Consider the following 20,674-nt stretch of genomic DNA (forward strand, 5'->3'; position numbering starts at 1 on the left):
CAAAACACAACAAACAGAAACCAAGGAGATAGAACAGTCTTGTCCATAGGGAACCAGAGGCCTTGAGAAATCAGTGGAGGTACAGAACAGAAGTTTGTTTTAAACAAGGATCTTAGCACTCTACAACTGAAGTCGAGAGCATCCCCGCATATCACCATCCTGTCCCCAGGCTAAAGAACACGATATTTCCTAAATAAACAGATGAACTATGAGGCTGCAGGAAGAAAATATCCCAAAACTTCAGAGATGACAAACTCAGATCAGCCATTGTTCTAGTTAGCTTTTTTGCTGTGACAAATGCCAGGCCCAAAGGCAACTTGGGGGAGGAAAGGGTTTATTCATCTTGCATCTTACTGTTCCTCATGAAGGGAAATCAGGGCAGGAGCTCAGGACAGGAGCCTGGAGGCAGGAACCGAAGCTGAGGCCATGGACGGATGCTGCTCACTGCCTTGCTCCTCATGGCTTGCTCAGCCTGCTTTCTTACAGAGCCCAGGACCCACTGCCCAGGGGAGGCACTGCCCAGACTGGGATGGACTTGTTTATGGGGCAATCTGCTGGGGGCATTTTCTCCATTGAGGTTTCCTATTCTCAGAGACTTAGCTTGTGTCAACAAACACCTGTTTGTTTGATTGATTGTTTGTTTGTGACATGTTTTTTTCTGTGTAGTCCTGGTTGTCCTAGAAACTCACTGTGTAGTCTACTACTGTGTAAGCTGTCACTCAGAGATCTGCCTGCCTCTGCTTCCTGAGTGCTGGGATTAAAGCCACCTGACTCAAGTGAATAAAAAACTAACTTGCACAGTCATCATTCCCACATGAAGGATACGGGTTCAGCAGGTATATTCCCAAACAGTGAAAACTGAACTCACTGAAGGAGAATGGAAACTATTGTTTAATGAATATAATTTCAGTTTTATCAGAAGGAAAGTTAGAAGACGATAATGGTAATCGCTGTCGAACTTAAACATATTTAATAACACTAATCTGCATACTAGAAATGGCTTGGATAGCACTTATGTATTGAGTGCATTTGAACTACAGGTTTTTTTTTTTTTAAGAATTCTGAGAATATCTGGAAAGGCTAAAGAGTGAGGTTGGGACTCTGCAGCCAGGCTAACACTCAAGGGCTCTATGTTACAACTATATATGAGAATACAGCTGCTGCAGGCACTGCCCTTCAGCATTCTTCCAGAGAGTTCCCTGGTGTTCTCATTTCTTAAATTTCCAGTTCCTGGTTCTAAGTCTAAGGTGGGTTTGTCTGGTTGGCACCGCCTTGGTCTTGCACCTGAACTCTGGCTGCAGGAGATGCCATAACCCTGTGTATAATTGATAGCCTGTGTATAATTGATGGACAGGCAAAAACATCAAGGGACAAAAGTTCTCTACACTATCATAGCCAAGAAAGTTCTTGTTCCCTAGATCTGATAAGAGATACCAGGTAAAAAGAGCATCTATAATTTGCTAGGCACGGTGGCACACGTTTATCCTAAGCAGCTATGAATCAGATGCAGGGGATTTTTGTGAGTCTGAGGCCAGCCTGGTCTACATGTTCTAGGCTAGCCATGGCTTCACAGTGAGATTCTGTCTCATAAAACAAAACACAAACAAAAAAGCAATACAGATATTATTTAATCACTGAAAAGCTAACAGTAGAAGCAACATTTGGCTGAGATTTTTTGGTTTTTGTTCTGGGGATGAGATTGGGGTAGTGAAGGATAAAGGGAGGAAGGATAGTATGAAAGTGCGGGACCATTGTTTTTGATATTTTAAAATGCCATTTGGCTTCTTAAAATATACACTTATGCTGGACAGTAGTGGTGCACGCCTTTAATCCAAGCACTTGGGAGGCAGAGGCAGGCAGATTTCTGGGTTTGAGGACGGCTTGGGTCTACAGAGTGAGTTCCAGGACAGCCAGGGCTACACAGAGAAACCCTGACTCTAGAAAAAAAAGAAAGTCTTAAAAATATATATACACTTATTATTTTGATAAAAATAAAAGAATGCAGCTGGGTGGTGATGGCACACACCTTTAATCCCAGCACTAGAGAGACTGAGGCAGGTGGATCTTTGTGAGTTTGAGGCAGCCTGGTCTAAGGACTGAGTTCAAGGACAGCCAGAGAACTGTTACATAGAAAAACCTTGTCTCAAAAACCAAACTAACAACAACAACAACAACAACAACAACACTTTACCCTTTCATAACACTCCTACAACTGAAAGTGCCCCTACCCAGTTAGAAGTGAAGAATGGAAAACCTACCAATGGAAGGAGAATGCAAAATGGTTGTTTTTAGACATCCCTTTCTATGACCTCTGCCCATGACTATCTGTACAGATCTTAAGAGATGAGGTAAAACAAAGTGCCTAGACATCAGACATACACAGTCGCCTGGAGGCGATATCAAGTCATGCAAAAAATCTGCTCAAAGTTCTCTATGACTCCACTGGAAGTCTTCAGTTGTTAAACTGGAAGGTGCTGCTATCTATTATACTACATGAAATAAATAGACGTGCGTGAGTCAGTTTCTGTCACTGTAACAAACATCTGAGAGACCCAACTCAGTCAATTACAGTCTCAACAGGAAGTGTCCTCCTAAAACATTCTATGTGCTGAGGGCTTGGCCCCAGCCTGGGAGAGCTACTGGGAGATGACTGATCAGTAAATTCATTGCTGGGTCTGTAGTGAATGGACTCTTGGGAAGTGGTGCCTGATTTGAGGAAGTGTGTTACTGAGTTCCTGGTTCTTTTATGTTTTTCTCTCTGCCTCCTAAATGCTGCTAGGTAAGACTCTTCCCCCTGCCCCCCCACTATGCCTTTCTCCTGTAATGCTGCAACTTGCCATGGGCTCAAGCACAATGGAGGTACCTGAGTGTACTGGATGGGTTTGTGTGTCAACTTGACACAGGCTGGAGTTATCTCAGAGAAAAGAGCCTCCCTTGAGGAAATGCCTCCATGAGATCCAGCTGTAAGGCATTTTCTCAATTAGTGATCAAGGGTGGGAGAGCCCAGTCCATTGCGGGTGGTGACATCTTGGCTGGTAGTCTTGGATTCTATAAGAAAGCAAGCTGAGTAAACCAGGGGAAGCACACCAGTAAGTAACATCCCTCCATGGCCTCTGCATCAGCTCTGCTTCCTGACCTGCTTGAGTTCCAGAACTGACTTCCTTTGGTGATGACCAAGCAGCGTGGAAGTGTAAGCTGAATAAACCCTTTCTTCCCCAACTTGCTTCTCAGTCATGATGTTTGTGCAGGAATAGAAACCCTGACTAAGACATCGAGTATGAACAGAAACCTATAAAATGGTGTGTCCAAATAAATTCTTTCCCATTTAAGTTGTTTTATGAAGCATGTAGTTAGAGTGACAAAAATATTTAAGGCAAAAAGGTTTGGTCTTGGAGATGCCGGTCCATGATTAGTTGGATCCACTGATCTGCACAGGCCTGCCAGTAGGGTAGCGCATCATGGTGGGAACACATCATAGAATAAAACTTGCTTACATCACAGGCCAGAGAGCAAAAGAGAGCAGAGAGAGCACCATTAGCCCCAACCCTCCTAACAAGCATACTTCCAATGATGTAAAGATCTCCCATTAGGTTCCTCCGCTTAGGCATTTCAACCACCTCCCAATAGTACCATTCCTGGGGCCAGTCACTTAACATGGTCCATTAGGTGATCTTCCAGATCCAAATTACAGCAAGATAAAAAATTCCTAGGATATGTCAGGGTCCACAAAGATGTTTCCTCTTTCAGGATTTCTCATGTTCTATACTGATTTTCTTTGCGACTCTGAGCATGTAGATTTAAGGAAAGCTAGACTTCTTTAACTACCATCCCTTTCATCCCATGGTGTCTGGTTTAGGAGAGTTCTCTTCTGCTGACAAACTGAGTGAGCCCTTTAGCAAGCAGGAAGAGGTGACCTTGTTTAAAGGTTTAACTTAGTCTGATTTACGGTGGTTACACTTTTGCTGAATTTTGAGCAAAAGGAAAATGATATTCAGTTGCTAGCTCTGGCTCCCAGCTCTTACACACAGTAGATAGAACTTTCTGTCTAGGTGGGAGCCGAGGGTTACTGTGCAGACACGGCCAAGTCTAAGAACCACACCACACACACCCAGTCCCGCAAGTGGCACAGAAAAAGAATCAAGAAACCCCAGTCACAAAGATATGAATCTCTTAAGGGGGGTTGACTCCAAGTTCCTGAGGAACATGTGCTTTGCTAAGAAGCACAACAAGAAAGGCCTGAAGAATATGCAGGTCAACAATGCAAAGACAGATGAGTGCGTACACAGAGGCCATCAAGACCCTTGTGAAGCCTCAGGCCATCAAGCCCAAGATACCAAAGGGCCCCAGCTGCAAACTCAGCCGCCTGGCTTTCCTTGCTCACCCCCAAGCTTGGGAAGTGGATTCGAAGCCACATGGCCAGGGGGCATAGGCTCTGCCAGCCAAAGCCCAAGGCTCAAACCAAGGCGGAGACCACAGCTCCAGCTAAGGCCCAGGCTTCAGGTCCAGCTCAGGCTCCTAAAGGTGCCCCAGGCCCCTGTGAAGGCCCCATAGAAAAGGCTCCTGCCAGTGTGAAGACAGAAGGACTGGCTGTCACACACCTACCCACACACTATTTGCAGATTACCAGTGTCCTGTGCTGTTTTTACAAATAGACTTGAGGCTAGATCTGTTGAAAGAAAGAAAAAGAAAGAAAGAAAGAAAGAAAGAAAGGAAGAAAGAAAGAAAGAAAGAAAGAAAGAAAGAAAAGAAAGGAAAGGAAGGAAGGAAGGAAGGAAGGAAGGAAGGAAGGAAGGAAGGAAGGAAGGAAGGAAGGAAGGAAGAAAGGAAGGAAGAAAGAAAAAAAGAAAGAAAGAAGAATAACTTAACTGGCACCTAAATTTCAACATTTTGAAATAAATATTAAAATTAATAAAAGTTATAAAACCTGAGTTAAAACTACTAGGGAGATGAAACAACTTGTAGACACCCCCAAAGTAGGAAGCCCCCAGTATCATTGCAAAGCTCTTACCTTCTCTGTTGACTCTAGGCTGGTTGCATAGGTCAGGAACAAGATGGTCATGTGATTCACTCCTAGACAACTGCTGGTTCTGATAGGACTCTTGCCCCCCACTGGAAACAACCGACAGCCTCTCAGAGGCCCCAGTAGGGAAGGACAAAGGAGACCCAGGGCCCAGGAGGAAGCTGTCCTGGAGGGTTTGCTTGGCGTCTTTCTTAACCTTGCGCTTCTGACTCTTTGGGATCTGGTTCCCTTCTCTGACCCAAGCTGAGCCCTCTCGAGCCCCTCCTTTGGCTGGAGCAGCTGATCCAGGTCTCTGGTGAACTCTAGCAGGGTGCCCTCGGAGAGGTTCCTGGCAGGGGCGTCAGAGCCGTAGCTGGGAGCCCTGTCCTGGAGCAGATGCTCGGAGCAGGGCAGAACATCTGGGCCTTGTCTGGGCGCAGGCTCGGGAGCCGGGGCCGAGGCCGCAGGCAGCCATGGAGAGGGGCGAAGTAAGAGTAGTCCACAGCGATGTAGGTGAGCATGAAGATGATGGTGACAACGGGGTGCCAGAACATTCACCTGGCCCACAAGGACAAAAGCCCATGGGTCACCAGGCTGGTCAGGCAGATGGCTGCGACAGGCGTTTTATTTGGTCCTTTCTATGATGACAATGACAACAACAACAACAAAAATGCAGAATTATGAAATTTCAGATAGAAAGATTCCAAAAATTTTACAGTTAAATGATAAAAATCAAATATAACATTTCAGAAACTTCTCCCACACAGGATTGTTCGTTCACATGTAAACTTAGAGAAATAATACCCAACTCATGGGGTCAATGAGCTAACGTGATAGCATAAGCCAAACACGGAGACCCAGTAGCTCTGGACACTGGAGGCATGGGCAACATCACCATTAACATGGGACTCTATGGAAAAACTTTGGAAGTCTTAGGGTCTCAACTCCCCCAAATAGAAAGCCCCCATTGATGCCAAAACCCTGACCTCTCGACTTACCCCAGACTCACACACACACAGTTACACTCTCCTGTCCTAGAAACAATCACAACCGCTTATATGGATGATAACAATATGGTGCATACACACAGGGGAATTTTATTCAGCTATAAAGAAAAGTAAATTAATGAAATTTGCAGGAAATGGATGGAACTGGAAAATAACACACCCTGTGAGGTAACTGTAGCTCAGCAAATGCCACCCATTCTGTCTCATGTGGACCCTGGCTGCAAGCTTGGAGATCTGTATGTTTAATGTGGAATATCTCTATAAGACAGAGATCTGGAAAGGCCACACCTGTCGGAGGTGTGAGGGAAGAAGCTTTAAAGGCAAGGGAAGAGAGGAACACGTGATAAAGTAAAGGCTGAGAGGCAGACATGGTGTCACATGTCGTTAACCCTAGCACTTGGGAGACAGAGGTAAAAGTCTGAGGCCAGGCTGGTATACATGGTGAGTTCCCGGACAGCCAGAGCTACATAGTGTCTCAAAAAAATGAAAGAAAGAACGAAAAAGAAGAAAGAAGAAAAGGAAGAAAGGAAGGAAGGGAGAGAGAGGGGAAGAAGGAGGAGGAAAAGAAGGATGAGAAGGAGGAAAAGGAAGAGGAAGGAAGGGAGGAGGAAGGAGGAAGGGGAGGGAGGGAGGAAGAGAGGGATGAGGAATAGTGGAGGTTAAACAACAGGGGAGAGGATGGAGCAAGGGACATTAACCCAAACTAAGGCTGTGTGAAAAGCCCTAAGGAAGCCCAGGACTCTGTAAGCTGATTTAAGTATATACCTTTTTTTTTAAAAAGCCATGTGGCTGCATGGGTGGACAATGCTTCCCCTAGAAGCCATGGATTATCGAACAAAAATTGTAAGCAAAAATACATTTCTTTCAACTATAAATTGCTTTTGGTCATGGTATTTTATTACAGGAACAGAAAAGTAATGAATACAGTTGGCGAGACCCTACTGCTGAAGACACAGCCCACTTGGGTTGCAGGATATAGACAATGAAGCTGGAACTGACCTCAGATCCTCCTCCCAGCACAGTGCCAAAAGGCGCTGTGCAGGCTGCTTGGAAAGAAATCTCATCCATGGTGTTGCCTAGCAGTGAACCCTGAATGTAACGATAAAGATGCACCCGCTGGAGCAATAGTGGTATTACAGCTGCAAGGGTAACCAACCACTTTCTGACTGAATTTGAGGACTGCTCCACAGAAAAGAATTCATGTCTGGAACTATAAGCTAGTCAAAAGCCCATGGCTGGGGAGGTCATAGGCCCCAAAGGGAGAACGTATTATGTTATTTTGCTAAACAAACATGTTGGCAAACTGCCTTCTAAATATTTAGAATATTTAGAATATTATATTAAGTAATAACAAATATCCATTATTAAGTATTAGCATTGTTCTTAACTTGGTTGGAGAAGTTGGTTTGTTTTTGTTTTTATTTTGTTTTGTTGTTGTTGCTGCTGCTGCTGTTTTATAGTGGGCTGTAGTTAATGCAGAGATACATAACCAGCGAGTGAGGAGAACCCATGACGATTGAGTGCTCAGCCCCCAATGGGATGTCAATACCAACCCCCACATCACAGCTAAGAGAACATCTTGGAAAAGGGAGCGGGAAGAATGTAAGAGCCAGAGGATGGGGAGGAGTCCTGTGTGATGCCTTCCTCTGGATCTGGCATGGCTATTATACTCACAAACTGCAACTGCGGTTACCTGCACAGAATCAAGTCAACAAGACCAACCAACACTCCAGCAAGCTGCACTAATAGGACTCAGTGGGTTACAAGTGAGAGTAAAGGACTTGCAAATGGGAGACTTTTGAGGGGACAGCAGGGAGAGAGAGTTGGAGGTGGGTATGATCAGGATACATTGTATCTTGTCTGTATATTGTATTCCTGGCACTCATGTATGTTGTTGTCAATAATAAATAAAAGAACATTGTACTGGATAGTTTTGTGTGTCAACTTGACACAGGCTGGCATTATCACAGAGAAAGAAGCTTTAGTTGGGGAAGTGCCTCCATGAGATCCAGCTGTGGGGCATTTTCTCAATTAGTGATCAAGTGGGGAGGGCCCCTTGTGGGTGGTACCACCTTTGGGCTGGTGTTCTTGAGTTCTATAAGAGAGAAGGCTGAGCAAGCCAGGGGAAGCAAGCCAGTAAGAAACATCCCTCCATGGCCTCTGCATCAGCTCCTGCTTCCTGACCTGCTTGAGTTCCAGTCCTGACTTCCTTTAGTGATGAACTGCAATGTGGAAGTGTAAGCTCAATAAACCCTTTCCTCCCTAACTTGCTTCTTGGTCATGATGTTTGTGCAGGAATAGAAACCCTGACTAAGACAAACATTTAAAAGATTATCACACACAAAAGGATTGAGTCAAAACATTTGCCAGTATAGATGTCAATTATATATATATAAAGTTGTAGTAGCAGGGAAGAATCATCCACTACAACTTCCATTGTTTACTGGAAGCCACTCACATAACTATCAGTCAATTGAGAGCTGATTAAATAAACTATGTCACATAAACATAACAGAAAAAGAATGAGAAAATTCTCCTTAAATTAATATAGAAGACAGATTTCTAAACCACATATCAAAATTTTAAAATGTAAGATAGAAGCCATATACTGAGAGAACTATCTGTTGTGTGAAAATATGGATGGGAAAGTTTCAATTTGGAAAACAACTAGGGAGCCTGAGGAGGTGGCTCATCAGTAAATACCTCCCACATAATCTTGAGGACCTAAATTTAGATCCTCATCACCCAAGTAATCTGTGCATGGTGACTTGCATCTGAAAGCCAACACAGGCTGCTGGTGGTGTAGACAGGATCCCTGGAGTTCTTTGGCCAACTAACCTAGCTGTATCAGTGAGTGACCTTGCTTCAAGAAAATAAGGTGGTGTGGCCAGAAAAATAAGGCTCTGTGGTTTGAAGCACTTGATCCTCTTCCAGAAGACCTGGGTTCAGGTCCCAGTACCTACACAGCAATTCACAACCATCTGTAACTCCAGCTCTAGATGATATGCTGCCCTCTTGTGGCCTTCATGGACATAGTATGCAAGTAGTGCACAGACATACATGCAGACATAACAAACACACACACACACACACTCACACACACATTTTTAAAATAAAAAAATAGCTTTGCTCCTGGAGCTGATCCTGCACCACAGTGCTCCATACTCAAATATCACCTCCCAGAAGTGTGGACAAGCCTGTGAGTGCAGGTAAGACCACCACTTCTGTTCAGAGGGACCTACCCAGAACCCTCAGGTCATAGGAACCAAGGAGCAGACTGGGACAGGAGCCTTTTGGTTTCTGTCTGTGCCACAGTGCTACATACCCAAATACCACCAGGAAAGAGCTGGTCTCCCAGGAATGCTGACACATCTGTGAACACAGGTAAGAAGACCACCACTTCTGTTAAAATTTCTGTCCCAAGTGGGACCCTCCCAGAGCCATCAGGACATAGGAACCAAGAAACAGCTGGGGACAGGATCCTTCTGGTTTCTGTCTGCATCCCGGAGCTGACCCTGTGTCACAGCTTTCCATACCTCCTGGAGAGAACTGGTATCCCAGGAGTACTGACACACAGGCTTGCAGGAGGAACAAGCCACAGCCAGAGACAGCAATACCAGCTAACACCAGAGATAACCAGATAGCAAGAGGCAAGGGCAAGAACATAAACAACAGAAACTAAGGCTACTTGGCATCATTAGATGCAAACGGTCCCAAGAAACAAGCTGGAGTAGCCATTCTAATATTGAGTAACATCGATTTTCAACCAAAAGCTATCAAAAAGGATAAGGAAGGACACTTCATACTCATCAAAAGAAAAATCTACCAAGAAGAACTCTCAATTCTGAACATCTATGCTCCAAATGCAAGGGTACCCACATTCATAAAAGAAACTTTATTAAAGCTCCAAACACACATTGCACCCCACAGAATAAAAGTGAGAGACTTCAACACTCTCATCAATGGACAGATCATGAAAACATAGACTAAACAGAGACACAGTGAAACTAACAGAAGTTATGGACCAATAGATACCTAGCTATAGAACTAAAAGAAGAAAATACACCCAAGAGGAGTAGAAGAACTATACAAAGAATCAACAAAACCAGGAGCTGGATCTTTGAAAAAATCAACAAGCTAGATAAACCCGTAGCCAGACTCTCAGAGGGCATAGAGACAAGAATCCAAATTAACAAATCAGAAATGAAAAGGGAGATATAACAACAGAAACTGAGGAAATTCAAAAAATCATCAGATCATACTATAAAAGCCTATACTCAACAAAACTGGAAAATCTGGATGAAATGGATTATTTTCTAGACAGATACCAAAAACCAAAGTTAAAACAGGATCAGATAAACAATCTAAACTGTCCCATAACCCCTAAAGAAATAGAAGCAGTCATTAAAAGTCTCCCAACCCAAAAAAATGCCCAGGATCAGGGGGTCTGGCCTGTTGACACTAGTGCAGAATTCTATCAGACCTTCAAAGAAGACCTAATACCAATACTCTTCAAATTATTCCACAAAAGAAAAATGAAAGGAACACTGCCTAATTTGTTCCATGATGCCACAGTTACACTGATACCAAAACCTCACAAAGACCCAACAAAGAAAGAGAACTTCAGAGCAATTTCCCTTATTAATATCAATGTAAAAATACTCAATAAAACTCTCACAAACCGAATCCAAGAACACATCAAACAGTCATTCACCACAATTAAGTAGACATGGGAAGATCAGGAATTCAAGGCCCATACCTAAACATAGTAAAAACAATATACAGCAAACCAGTAGTCAGCATCAAAGTAAATGGAGAGAAACTTGAAGCAATCCCACTAAAATCAGGGACTAGACAAGGCTGACCTCTCTCTCCCTATCTATTCAATATAGTACTTGAAGTTCTAACTAGAGCAATTAGACAACAAAAGGAGGTCAAAGGGATACAAATTGGAAAGGAAGAAGTCAAAATATCACTATTTGCAGATGATATGATCGTATACTTAAGTGACCCCAAAAATTCCACCCAAGAACTCCTAAACCTGATAAAATAAAACTTCAGCAAAGTGGCTGGATATAAAATTAACTAAAACAAATCAAAGTGTACTATAGAGCAATATTGATTAAAATCTGCATGGTTTTGTTTCAGTGACAGACAAGCAAGTCAATGGGATAGAATTGAAGACCCAGAAATAAACCCATACACCTATGGGCACTTGATTTTTAACAAAGGAGCTAAAAACCATCCAATGGAAAAAAGATAGCATTTTTCAACAAATGGTGCCGGTTCAACTGGCGGTCAACATATAGAAGAATGCAAACTGATGCATTCTTATCTCCTTGTACAAAGCTCAAGTTCAAGTAGATCAAGGACCTCCACGTAAAACCAGATACACTGAATCTAATAGAAGAGAAAGTAGGGAAAAGTCTCGAACACATGGGCACAGGGGAAATTTTCCTGAACAGAACACCAATGGTTTATGAACAAGAATCGACAAATGGGACCTCATAAAATTGCAAAGCTTCTGTAAGTCAAAGGGCGCTGTCAACAGTACAAAATGGCAGCCAACAGATTGGGAAAAGATCTTTATCAATTCTACATCTGATAGGGGACTAATATCCAATATATACATAGAACTCAAGAACTTAGACTCCAGAGAATCAAATAACCCTATTAAAAATGGGGTACAGGGCTTAACAAAGAATTATCAACTGAGGAATATTGAATGATTGAGAAGCACCTAAAGAAATGCTCAACATCCTTAATCATCAGGGAAATGTAAATCAAAACAACCCTGAGATTCCATCTCACAGCAGTCAGAATGGCTAAGATGAAAAACTCAGGGGACAGCAGATGCTGGAGAGGGGGTAGAGAAAGAGGCACATTCCTCCATTGCTGGTAGGATTGCAAGCTGGAAATCAGTTTGGTGGTTCCTCAGAAAATTAGACATAGTACTATCTCAGAACCCAGCTATACCACTCCTGGGCATATACTCAGAAGATGCTCCAACATGTAATAAGGACACATGTTCCACTATATTCATAGCAGCCTTATTTATAATAGCCAGAAGCTGGAAAGATCCCAGATGTCCTTCAACAGAGGAATACAGAAAATATGGTACACTTACACAATGGAATACTACTCAGCTATTAAAAACAATGACTTCATGAAATTCTTAGGCAAATGGATGAAAGTAGAAAATATCATTCTGAGTGAGGTAACCCAATCACAAAAGAACACACATGGTATGCACTCACTGATTAAGTGGATATTAGTCCAAAAGCTCAGAATAAACAAGATAGAATTCATCAACCACATGAAGCTCAAGAAGAAGAAAGACCAAAGTGTGGGTGCTCTGATTTTTCTGAGGAAGAGAAAAAAATACAGGAGCAATTATGGAGATAAGGTGTGGAGCAGAGACTGAAGGAAAGGCCATCCAGAGACTGTTGTACCTGGGGATTCATCCTATAAACAGTCACTAAACCCAGACACTATTGTGGATGTCAAGAAGTGCTTGCCGAAAGGAGCCTGATGTGGTTGTCTCCTGAGAGACCCTGCCAGAGCCTTATAGATACAGAAGCAGATGCTTGCAGCCAGCCATTGGATTGAGCACAGGGTCCCCAATGAAGGAATTAGAGAAAGGACTGAAGGAGCTGAAGGAATTTGCAACCTCATAGGAAGAACAACAATATCAACCGACCAAATCTCCCATAGCTCCCAGGGACTAAGCTATCAACCAAGGAGTACACAAGCCTCCAGCTGCATTTGTAGCAGAGAAATGCCTTGTCGGGCATCAATGGGAGGAGAGGTCCTTGGTCCTATGAAGGCTTGATGGATACCCCAATGTAGGGATATTGAGGGAGGGTAGGTAGGAGTGGGTTGGGTGGAGGGACATCCTCATAAAAGCAGGGGGAGGGAAGATAGGTTAGGGGTTTTCTGTGAGGGGGGAAACCAGGAAAGGGAATAACATTTAAAATGTAAATAAAAAATGCATTCTATAAAAAAGAAAAAAAAAGAAGGGGGAACAAAATCCTCCCAGGAGGAAATATGGGGACATAATGTGGGGCAGAGCCGGAAGGAAAAGACATCTAGAGACTGCCCCACCTGGGGCTCCAGCCCATACACAGCCACAAACCCAGATGCTATGGTGGAGGCCGGGAAGAGCTTGCTGAGGGAAGCCTGATATGGCTGCCTCCTGAGAGGCTCTGTCAGAGCCTGACAAACACAGAGGAGGATGCTCACAGCCAACCAGTGGACTGAGCGTGGGGTCCCTGGTGGAGGAGTTGGAGAAGGGATTGAAGGAGCTGAGGGGGGTTGCAGCCCCATGGAGAGAGCAACAGTGTCAACAAGCCAGACCCCCTCGAGCTCCTGGGACTGGACCACCAACCAAAGGGACCCATGGCACTGGCCACATCTGTGGCAGAGGATGTCCTTGTTGGACATCAGTGGGAGGAGAGGTCCTCAGGCCTGAGGGTGTAGGATGTCCCAGTGTAGGGGAATGCCAGGGCGGGAAGACGGGAGTGGGTGGGTGGGTGGGGGAGCACCCTCATAGAGACAGGGGAGGGGTAATAGGATAGGGGTTTCCGAAAGGGAGACCTGGAAAGGGGAAAATATTTGAAATATAAATAAATAAAATATCCAATAAAAAATAATGATTGGGAAAAACATATGGATGCACACATCATACCCACCTACACATACATGCCCAAAGAACATGTATGTAATATATCACACATGCATGCACCCACACCACACACACACACCCACACACACCACACACACATACACCACACACACACACACACACACACACACACACACACATACACAAACCAACAATAATCATAAAAGCCCAGGAAAAACAGTGCCTTAAAGGACAAAATTAAGGTTAGGACAGGTAGGAAGGTTCAACATAAGAGTAGAGATTCCTAGTGGATACTGTTTATATAAGTTTTAGTTTTAAAATCTGTGCTCAGTGTACCATAAAAAATAAACAATGTGCTAGAGTAATAGTCCCACCATTGAGAAAGCTGACTGCTCTCCTGGAGGACCTGGGTTCAATTCCCAGCACCCACTTGTCAGCTCATGACCTCCTTAAACTCTGTTTAGGGACTCAGATGCTCTCTTCTGGCTTTCATGGGCAGCGGGCATGCTAGTAGTGCATAGACACATGCATGCATGCAAAACATCCAGACACATATAATAATAATAATAATAATAATAATAATAATTTTAAATAAAGTAGAATAAGGTGTATGATATATCAATGGTCTACTCTTGAAGTATCAACCACTGCTCCTCCTGGCCCATGTCTTGGAGAGAAGAAACAGAAGGCACTGGCTGTGGTCCAGTGTACCAATATGTTTAGCACACAGATGGTAGAGGATTCAGGCTACCTTTCTTTCAAGAAACAAATGAGGAGTTGCTGAAGTGGATCCATGGGTAAAGTCACTTGATGCTAAGCCTGGTGGCTTGAGTTTGGTCCCCAGGATGGACATCGTGACTCCTATAAGTGGTCTTGACACGTTTTGTGAAGCGTGGAAAGGTGCGGTGGGAGGGGGTACCCTGGCAGGCCACACTGAGGCATCTTCCCCAATCCAGGTACCGGTCATATGTCAGGTCTCACATAATATAGAGTTTATCTGGGGTCATGGGAAGGGGGGGTGAGAAGGGAAGAGAGGAAGAGAAAGAAAAGGGACAGAGGAGAGAGAGGAAGAGAAGGGAAGAGATGGGCTGGGAACACGTGGAGAGAAGGGGAGGGGGAAGGAGAGAGGGAGAAAGCGGTCAGAGAGAGAGAAGAGAGGCCAAACAGTGCCTTTGATAACAAGCATGGCCTGCCTGGCTGCTGTGGCTAGAGAACGGTTAGGCAGAGTCTAGAAAGAATGCTAACACACTAACAGGTCTTACCGTATCTACACACACATTCTCTCTCCCTCTCCCTCTCCCTCTCCCTCTCCCTCTCTCTCTCCCTCTCCCTCTCCCTCTCCCTCTCCCTCTCCCTCTCCCTCTCCCTCTCCCTCTCCCTCTTTCTGTCTCTCTCTCTGTCTCTCTGTCTCTCTCTGTCTCTCTCTCTCTCTCTCTCGTGCTCTCCCCTCCCTCACCTCACACAAACATATATATAAACAAACCAATAAAAACAGAAACATTTGAACACACAACCAGAGAACTCTAGCGAATTTTGGCAGCCCTGGGCTATCTAGTGAGACCCTACTTCAAAAATCGAAAGGGGGATGGAGAGGAGGGAGTTATGGTGATTTATGCCCACTTGGGATGAGGCTGGATCAGAAGGGGCTAATAATACAGAAACAAAGTGTAGCTTACAAGCCACAACACAGAGACGTGGGGTTCCCTGTGTCTATGTCGACTGCTCTTTAGGAAAGTTTCTTTTGACCATCCCAGTCGTCAGTCAACCCTGCTATTCAGTATCAGTTACAGTTTGGCACATGCTAGCTCATAGAGAGCCCAGAGCCATAGTGTGGGGCCTCATTAAACTGCCACTGCCACTGCCGCCACCATCACCACATCAGCATCACCACCATCACTACCTCACCACCACCATCACTGCCACCACCATCACCACCATCACCACCACCACCACCACCACCATCACTACCACCACCACCACCACCACCACCATCAACACCACCACCACCACCACCATCACCACCACCACCACCATCATCACCACCACCACCATCACCACATCAGCATCACCACCATCACTACCCCACCACCACCATCATCACCGCCACCACCATCACCACCACCACCACCATCACCACCACCACCACCATCACCACCATCACCACCACCACCACATCAGCATCACCACCATCACTACCCCACCACCACCACCACCACCACCATCACCACCACCACCACATCAGCATCACCACCATCACTACCCCACCACCACCACCATCACCACATCAGCATCACCACCATCACTACCTCACCACCACCATCATCACTGCCACCACCATCACTGCCACCACCACCACCACCACCATCACCACCACCACCACCATCATCACCACCACCACCATCACCACATCAGCATCACCACCATCACTACCCCACCACCACCATCATCACTGCCACCACCACCACCACCACCACCACCATCACCACCACCACCACATCAGCATCACCACCATCACTACCCCACCACCACCACCATCACCACATCAGCATCACCACCATCACTACCTCACCACCACCATCATCACTGCCACCACCATCACCACCATCACCACCACCACCATCACCACTACCACCACCACCACCACCACCACCACCATCACCACATCAGCATCACCACCATCACTACCCCACCACCACCATCATCACTGCCACCACCATCACCACCACCACCACCATCACCACCACCACCATCATCACCACCACCATCACCACCACCACCACCATCATCACCACCACCACCATCACCACCACTACCACCCTCATTACCACCACCACCATCACCACTACTACCACCCAGGGCACAGTGAGCCTGTGGGAAACGCAGGGCTGCAAGAGTCTGTTCTTTTCCTAAACACTAGATTCTTTCTTTTATGCTAAACTTGGAGGATCCTGGGTTTGTTTTTATTGAAGGAGGGGCCTGCTTCACTGCTGCTGAACACTGGGGAGCTGGAGCCTGTGATATATGAGATGCTCTGTCTAAGCAGCTAGACTAACACACCCGGGGACAGGACTGAAAGATACAACTTCCACATCCCACTTTGCCTCTTCCCCAGAGACCAGAGACATTGGTCAGAAGCTTATGCCTCAGAGAGACAGAGACAGGGAGACAGAAAAACAGAGAGAAGAGAGATAGCCAGCAAAACGAGGAACTCACCCCGTTCCTGAGAAAGGCGAGGGCAGGAACCACTTTGTCCTGGGCGATGCACTGTAGGATCCGGGGGGCTCCATAGAGTCCCCCCATACAGGAAGCCAGGGATGAGATGTACAAGCCCAACAGGAAGAGGAAACCAACCAGAGATACCTATGTGAGGCAGATGTCCTACCATTACCATGGGCTGACTCTGAATGTCCTGCAGTAGACCCTGTGTCTGGGTTACACAGGACAAATTAAAGAGAGCCACTGCAGGATGAATTCAGGGTTCTTAGCGGTAGGGGATCAGCCTCTCAGACTGAACTCTGAGAGCCGCCTTGAAGCTCGTTTTATTGCTGTACAAAAAGCCACCTTTAGCAGGTCAATCTCAGAATACCGAAACTTACCTGATCTAGGGGCATGCAGGCTGGTTTTGTGTGTCAAGTTGACACAAGCTGGAGTTACCACAGAGAAAGGAGCCTCCCTTGAGGAAATGCCTCCAGGAGATCCAGCTGTAAGGCATTTTCTCAATTAGTGATCAAGGGTGGGGGGCCCCATTGTGGGTGGTGCCATCCCTGGGCTGGTAGTCCTCCGTTCTATAAGAAAGCAAGCTGAGCAAGGCAGGGGAAGCAAGCCAGTAAGAAACATCCCTCCATGGCCTCTGCATCAGCTCCTGCTTCCTGATCTGCTTGAGTTCTAGGCCTGACTTCCTTTGGTGATGAACAGCAATGTGGAAGTGGAAGCTGAACAAACCCTTTCCTCCCCAACTTGCTTCTTAGTCATGATGTTTGTGCAGGAATAGAAACCCTGACTAAGACTAAGGGGTCTAGGAGTTATCTTGAAAGACCCGTCCTCAACCATAAGAGACTTCCTGGTTTGCCAGGCCTTCCAGACTAAGTTATGCAAAGTCTCTGAGAATCTTTCAAAAGAGTGAACCCATAAAACCTCAGATAACAATCTCTGACAAAAGCCGACTGTAAAGCTGAGGTCCCTGCAGGTTCATGCCAGATACAACTGCTCTGCTAAACTCAACTACACCCTGTGCTGGGCTTGCCCTCACCACGCCCAGGGCAGTGCCTACTGAACACCAAGGAGTCTGTCAAGGGTGGGGCCTAGGGGGAGTTCTTTAGGCCCTGGGTGTGTGCTCTTGAAGGGGATTGGGCCTCGAGCCCTTCTTTCTCTTTTGGCTTTGAGAAGAACAGTTTTGCAGTGCTACATGTTTGTAGCCATTACCACATGGCATTCCTATAAGAGGCACAAAACAACAGGTCATAGAATGAACCCCCTAAACCCAAAGCAAAACAAGACCTTTATTACATTTTATTTATTTAGTGTGAAGGTGTGGGGTGAGATGGATTCCGTGACAGACATGTATCAAACAGAGAACCTATAAAAACTGATCTCTCTTTCTACCATGTGGGTCCCAAGGGTCAAACTGAAATCCTTAGACTTGACTGTGTCTCATTTCTTGCTGAGCCATCTTAGGGGCCCAAACATTTCTCTTTACAAATTAATAATATCAGGCATTGTGTGACAGTCATTGAAATCTGACTAATATAGTTATCTGAAGACCAGTGCTGTTTTGTAAAAAAGGTTTTACAAACATTTACTGTGTTCTGTGCCCTGTACACCCATGCAGGTTGGACGATAACCTGGACCAGCAGTCCTCGCTTTACATTTGCAGCAGGGTCTCTCTTGTTTGCCTCTGCACTGCGTGCATATTCTAGGTCAGATGACTCGCAAGCTTCTAGAGGATTCTCTTTCTTTCCTCTCCCTCCCATCTTGCTGCAGAAATCTTGGGATGCTTGACACGCGACTTGGGCTTTTCTCATGGATCCCAGGACTTCATAGCCTGGGCTGAGCCTCTGAGCTTTCCAGGGCCTAACCATTGTTAGTTTGGTTGGTTGGTTTTGTCTTCTGAGACAGGGTGTTGCTGTAAGTCCGGGTTGTTCTTAATTCACAACACTCCTACCTCCACCTCCCAGATTTTGGAATTACCTGCATGCTATGCCAGTCAAACCATGATTTGACCCTTCCTGTCCCTGCCCCCTGTGCGCCTGCCCACTTTCCAGCTGTTCATACTCTGCTTCTTCTAGCTCAGCCTCAGATTCCCCGTCCCCCAGCCTCTCCCCTTAGCCCACTATTTCAGGTAAGTTCATATACTGTATGGACTACACACTAGCTCTCAAACTGAGCAGGCTTAGGTTCATTGCAGTGCCCCTCGGACTGCTGGCTTCTGAAGCCCTATTCTTGTCATTTCAGATTTAGGAGGCTTTGAGGGAAGCCTAAGAATGTGGGTTTCCAGAAGGTTCCAAGGTAACGTTGATGCCAGTGGCTAGAAACCACACATTGAAGACTGTTGGCTGGCTATGATTCCAGTCAGCCTCTCATACTCCCTGTGAATGATACCCTAGGCCACTACCAGAGTGGCAAAATGAACCCTGGTCCTAAAACCCCAGCTACAGCGACTCCTATTGGTTGATAAGCAGACTCTGCATGCCCATGAGTTACTTAGTCCGACTCTACACAACACTTGATGTTGTCCTGCTAAGTACGGGTTAAGGTCAAACTCTACCATCGTCCAGATAGCCTTCTGGGCTGGGTACAAAATGAAGGACTCCCTTTACTGTAAGGGATTCCCCTTCTCTGACCTTAACCCAACATGGCTCTACCTGCAGAACATCACATAGCCTTAGTTAGATTATATGTTCAACTTCCTTTCTCCTGACAAGAACCTGTTCAGCTAGCACCTGAGATTCCTACAATGCCTCCCCATGCTAATGAAGACATAAGCTTTCAGCCAATGATCTTTGCCCATCCTGGATATTCTAATCCTTATACCCCAAACTATATAATCCTTGAATCACCCCAAGTAAAGTTGATCTGCCTCCCTGCAGCTGGTCCTGGTGTAGTCATTACTGTACTCACAAGACTTCCAAACTCCCTGTTTGTGGTCTCTGCTCCATTTGCTGATGCTCTCCGACCCCTGGGGGAGCAGGGATGGTCACACTTGCTGCTGAGACCCTCTATACACACTCCCTAATCTGCTCGGTGCTCAACACTGAACATCAAGAATCAGCACAAGGCAGCAGACCGATGACTCGGCGGTTAAGAATGCTCCCTGCTCTTGCAGAGGACCTGACTCCGACCTCCACAGCATCTGTGTGTACACGGTGCACATAAACTCATCTGGGTGCATGCACATACACATGGATTTTCCTTGTTTTCCTTGGCACCAGCTGCTGTTTAGGCCCCTGTTTGAGCCATGAATCTACTCTCGTCTGGACTTCAGGAAGTCTCTCTGGTAACTGGCAGCCTCTCCATCCTGCCTTACATTAGACTTAGAGGTTAGAACTGTGGACATCAAGTGCTCATTTGCATAAATATGACAGATGGGTCAGATAGATGTAACTTTCAGCTTTGTCACTTGGCCCCTTCTTGATGAGGGTTCTCCACCTCCCATTGTCATTCAGGTGTCACCTTGACACAGTCCAGAGTTATGTGAGGAAGTCTTACTTGGGGGAACCACCTAGATCAGGTTGTCTGAGACATTTTCTTAAGCTAATTGACATAGGAGGACCAAGTCCACCGTGGGTAGTGCTATCCCTAGGCAGCTGAGCCTGAGCAGCATAAGAGATCGTACTGAGCAAGCCGGGAGGAGCGAGCCAGTAGGGTTTTCCCATTGGTTTCTTTCAAGCTTCTGCCTTGGCTTTCCTTGATGACAGACTAAATCCTGTAGGCAAATAGACCCTTTCCACCCCAAGTGGCTTTTGGTCAATGTTTTATCGTAACAATGGAGATACAAACTAGAATACCTGTGTTTTATTTCCTTGT

The 20,674-nt window shown here is 45.6% G+C and overlaps 1 protein-coding gene across 1 annotated transcript in view; it reads right to left on the reverse strand.

The window, feature by feature from the left end:
* The window catches only part of Slc12a8 (solute carrier family 12 member 8), a 130,924-nt gene that overhangs the window by 34,819 nt on the left and 75,431 nt on the right, over window positions 1–20,674 (reverse strand). The window contains 7 exon segments of the mRNA XM_052158005.1: window positions 5,009–5,257; window positions 5,260–5,455; window positions 5,457–5,480; window positions 5,482–5,541; window positions 5,543–5,581; window positions 5,584–5,637; window positions 16,865–17,011. Of these exon segments, the coding sequence (XP_052013965.1) occupies window positions 5,009–5,257; window positions 5,260–5,455; window positions 5,457–5,480; window positions 5,482–5,541; window positions 5,543–5,581; window positions 5,584–5,637; window positions 16,865–17,011 (769 nt within the window).

This window comes from Apodemus sylvaticus, chromosome 15 (assembly GCF_947179515.1).
Source record: "Apodemus sylvaticus chromosome 15, mApoSyl1.1, whole genome shotgun sequence".
In the NCBI taxonomy this organism is placed as follows: Eukaryota; Metazoa; Chordata; class Mammalia; order Rodentia; family Muridae; genus Apodemus; species Apodemus sylvaticus.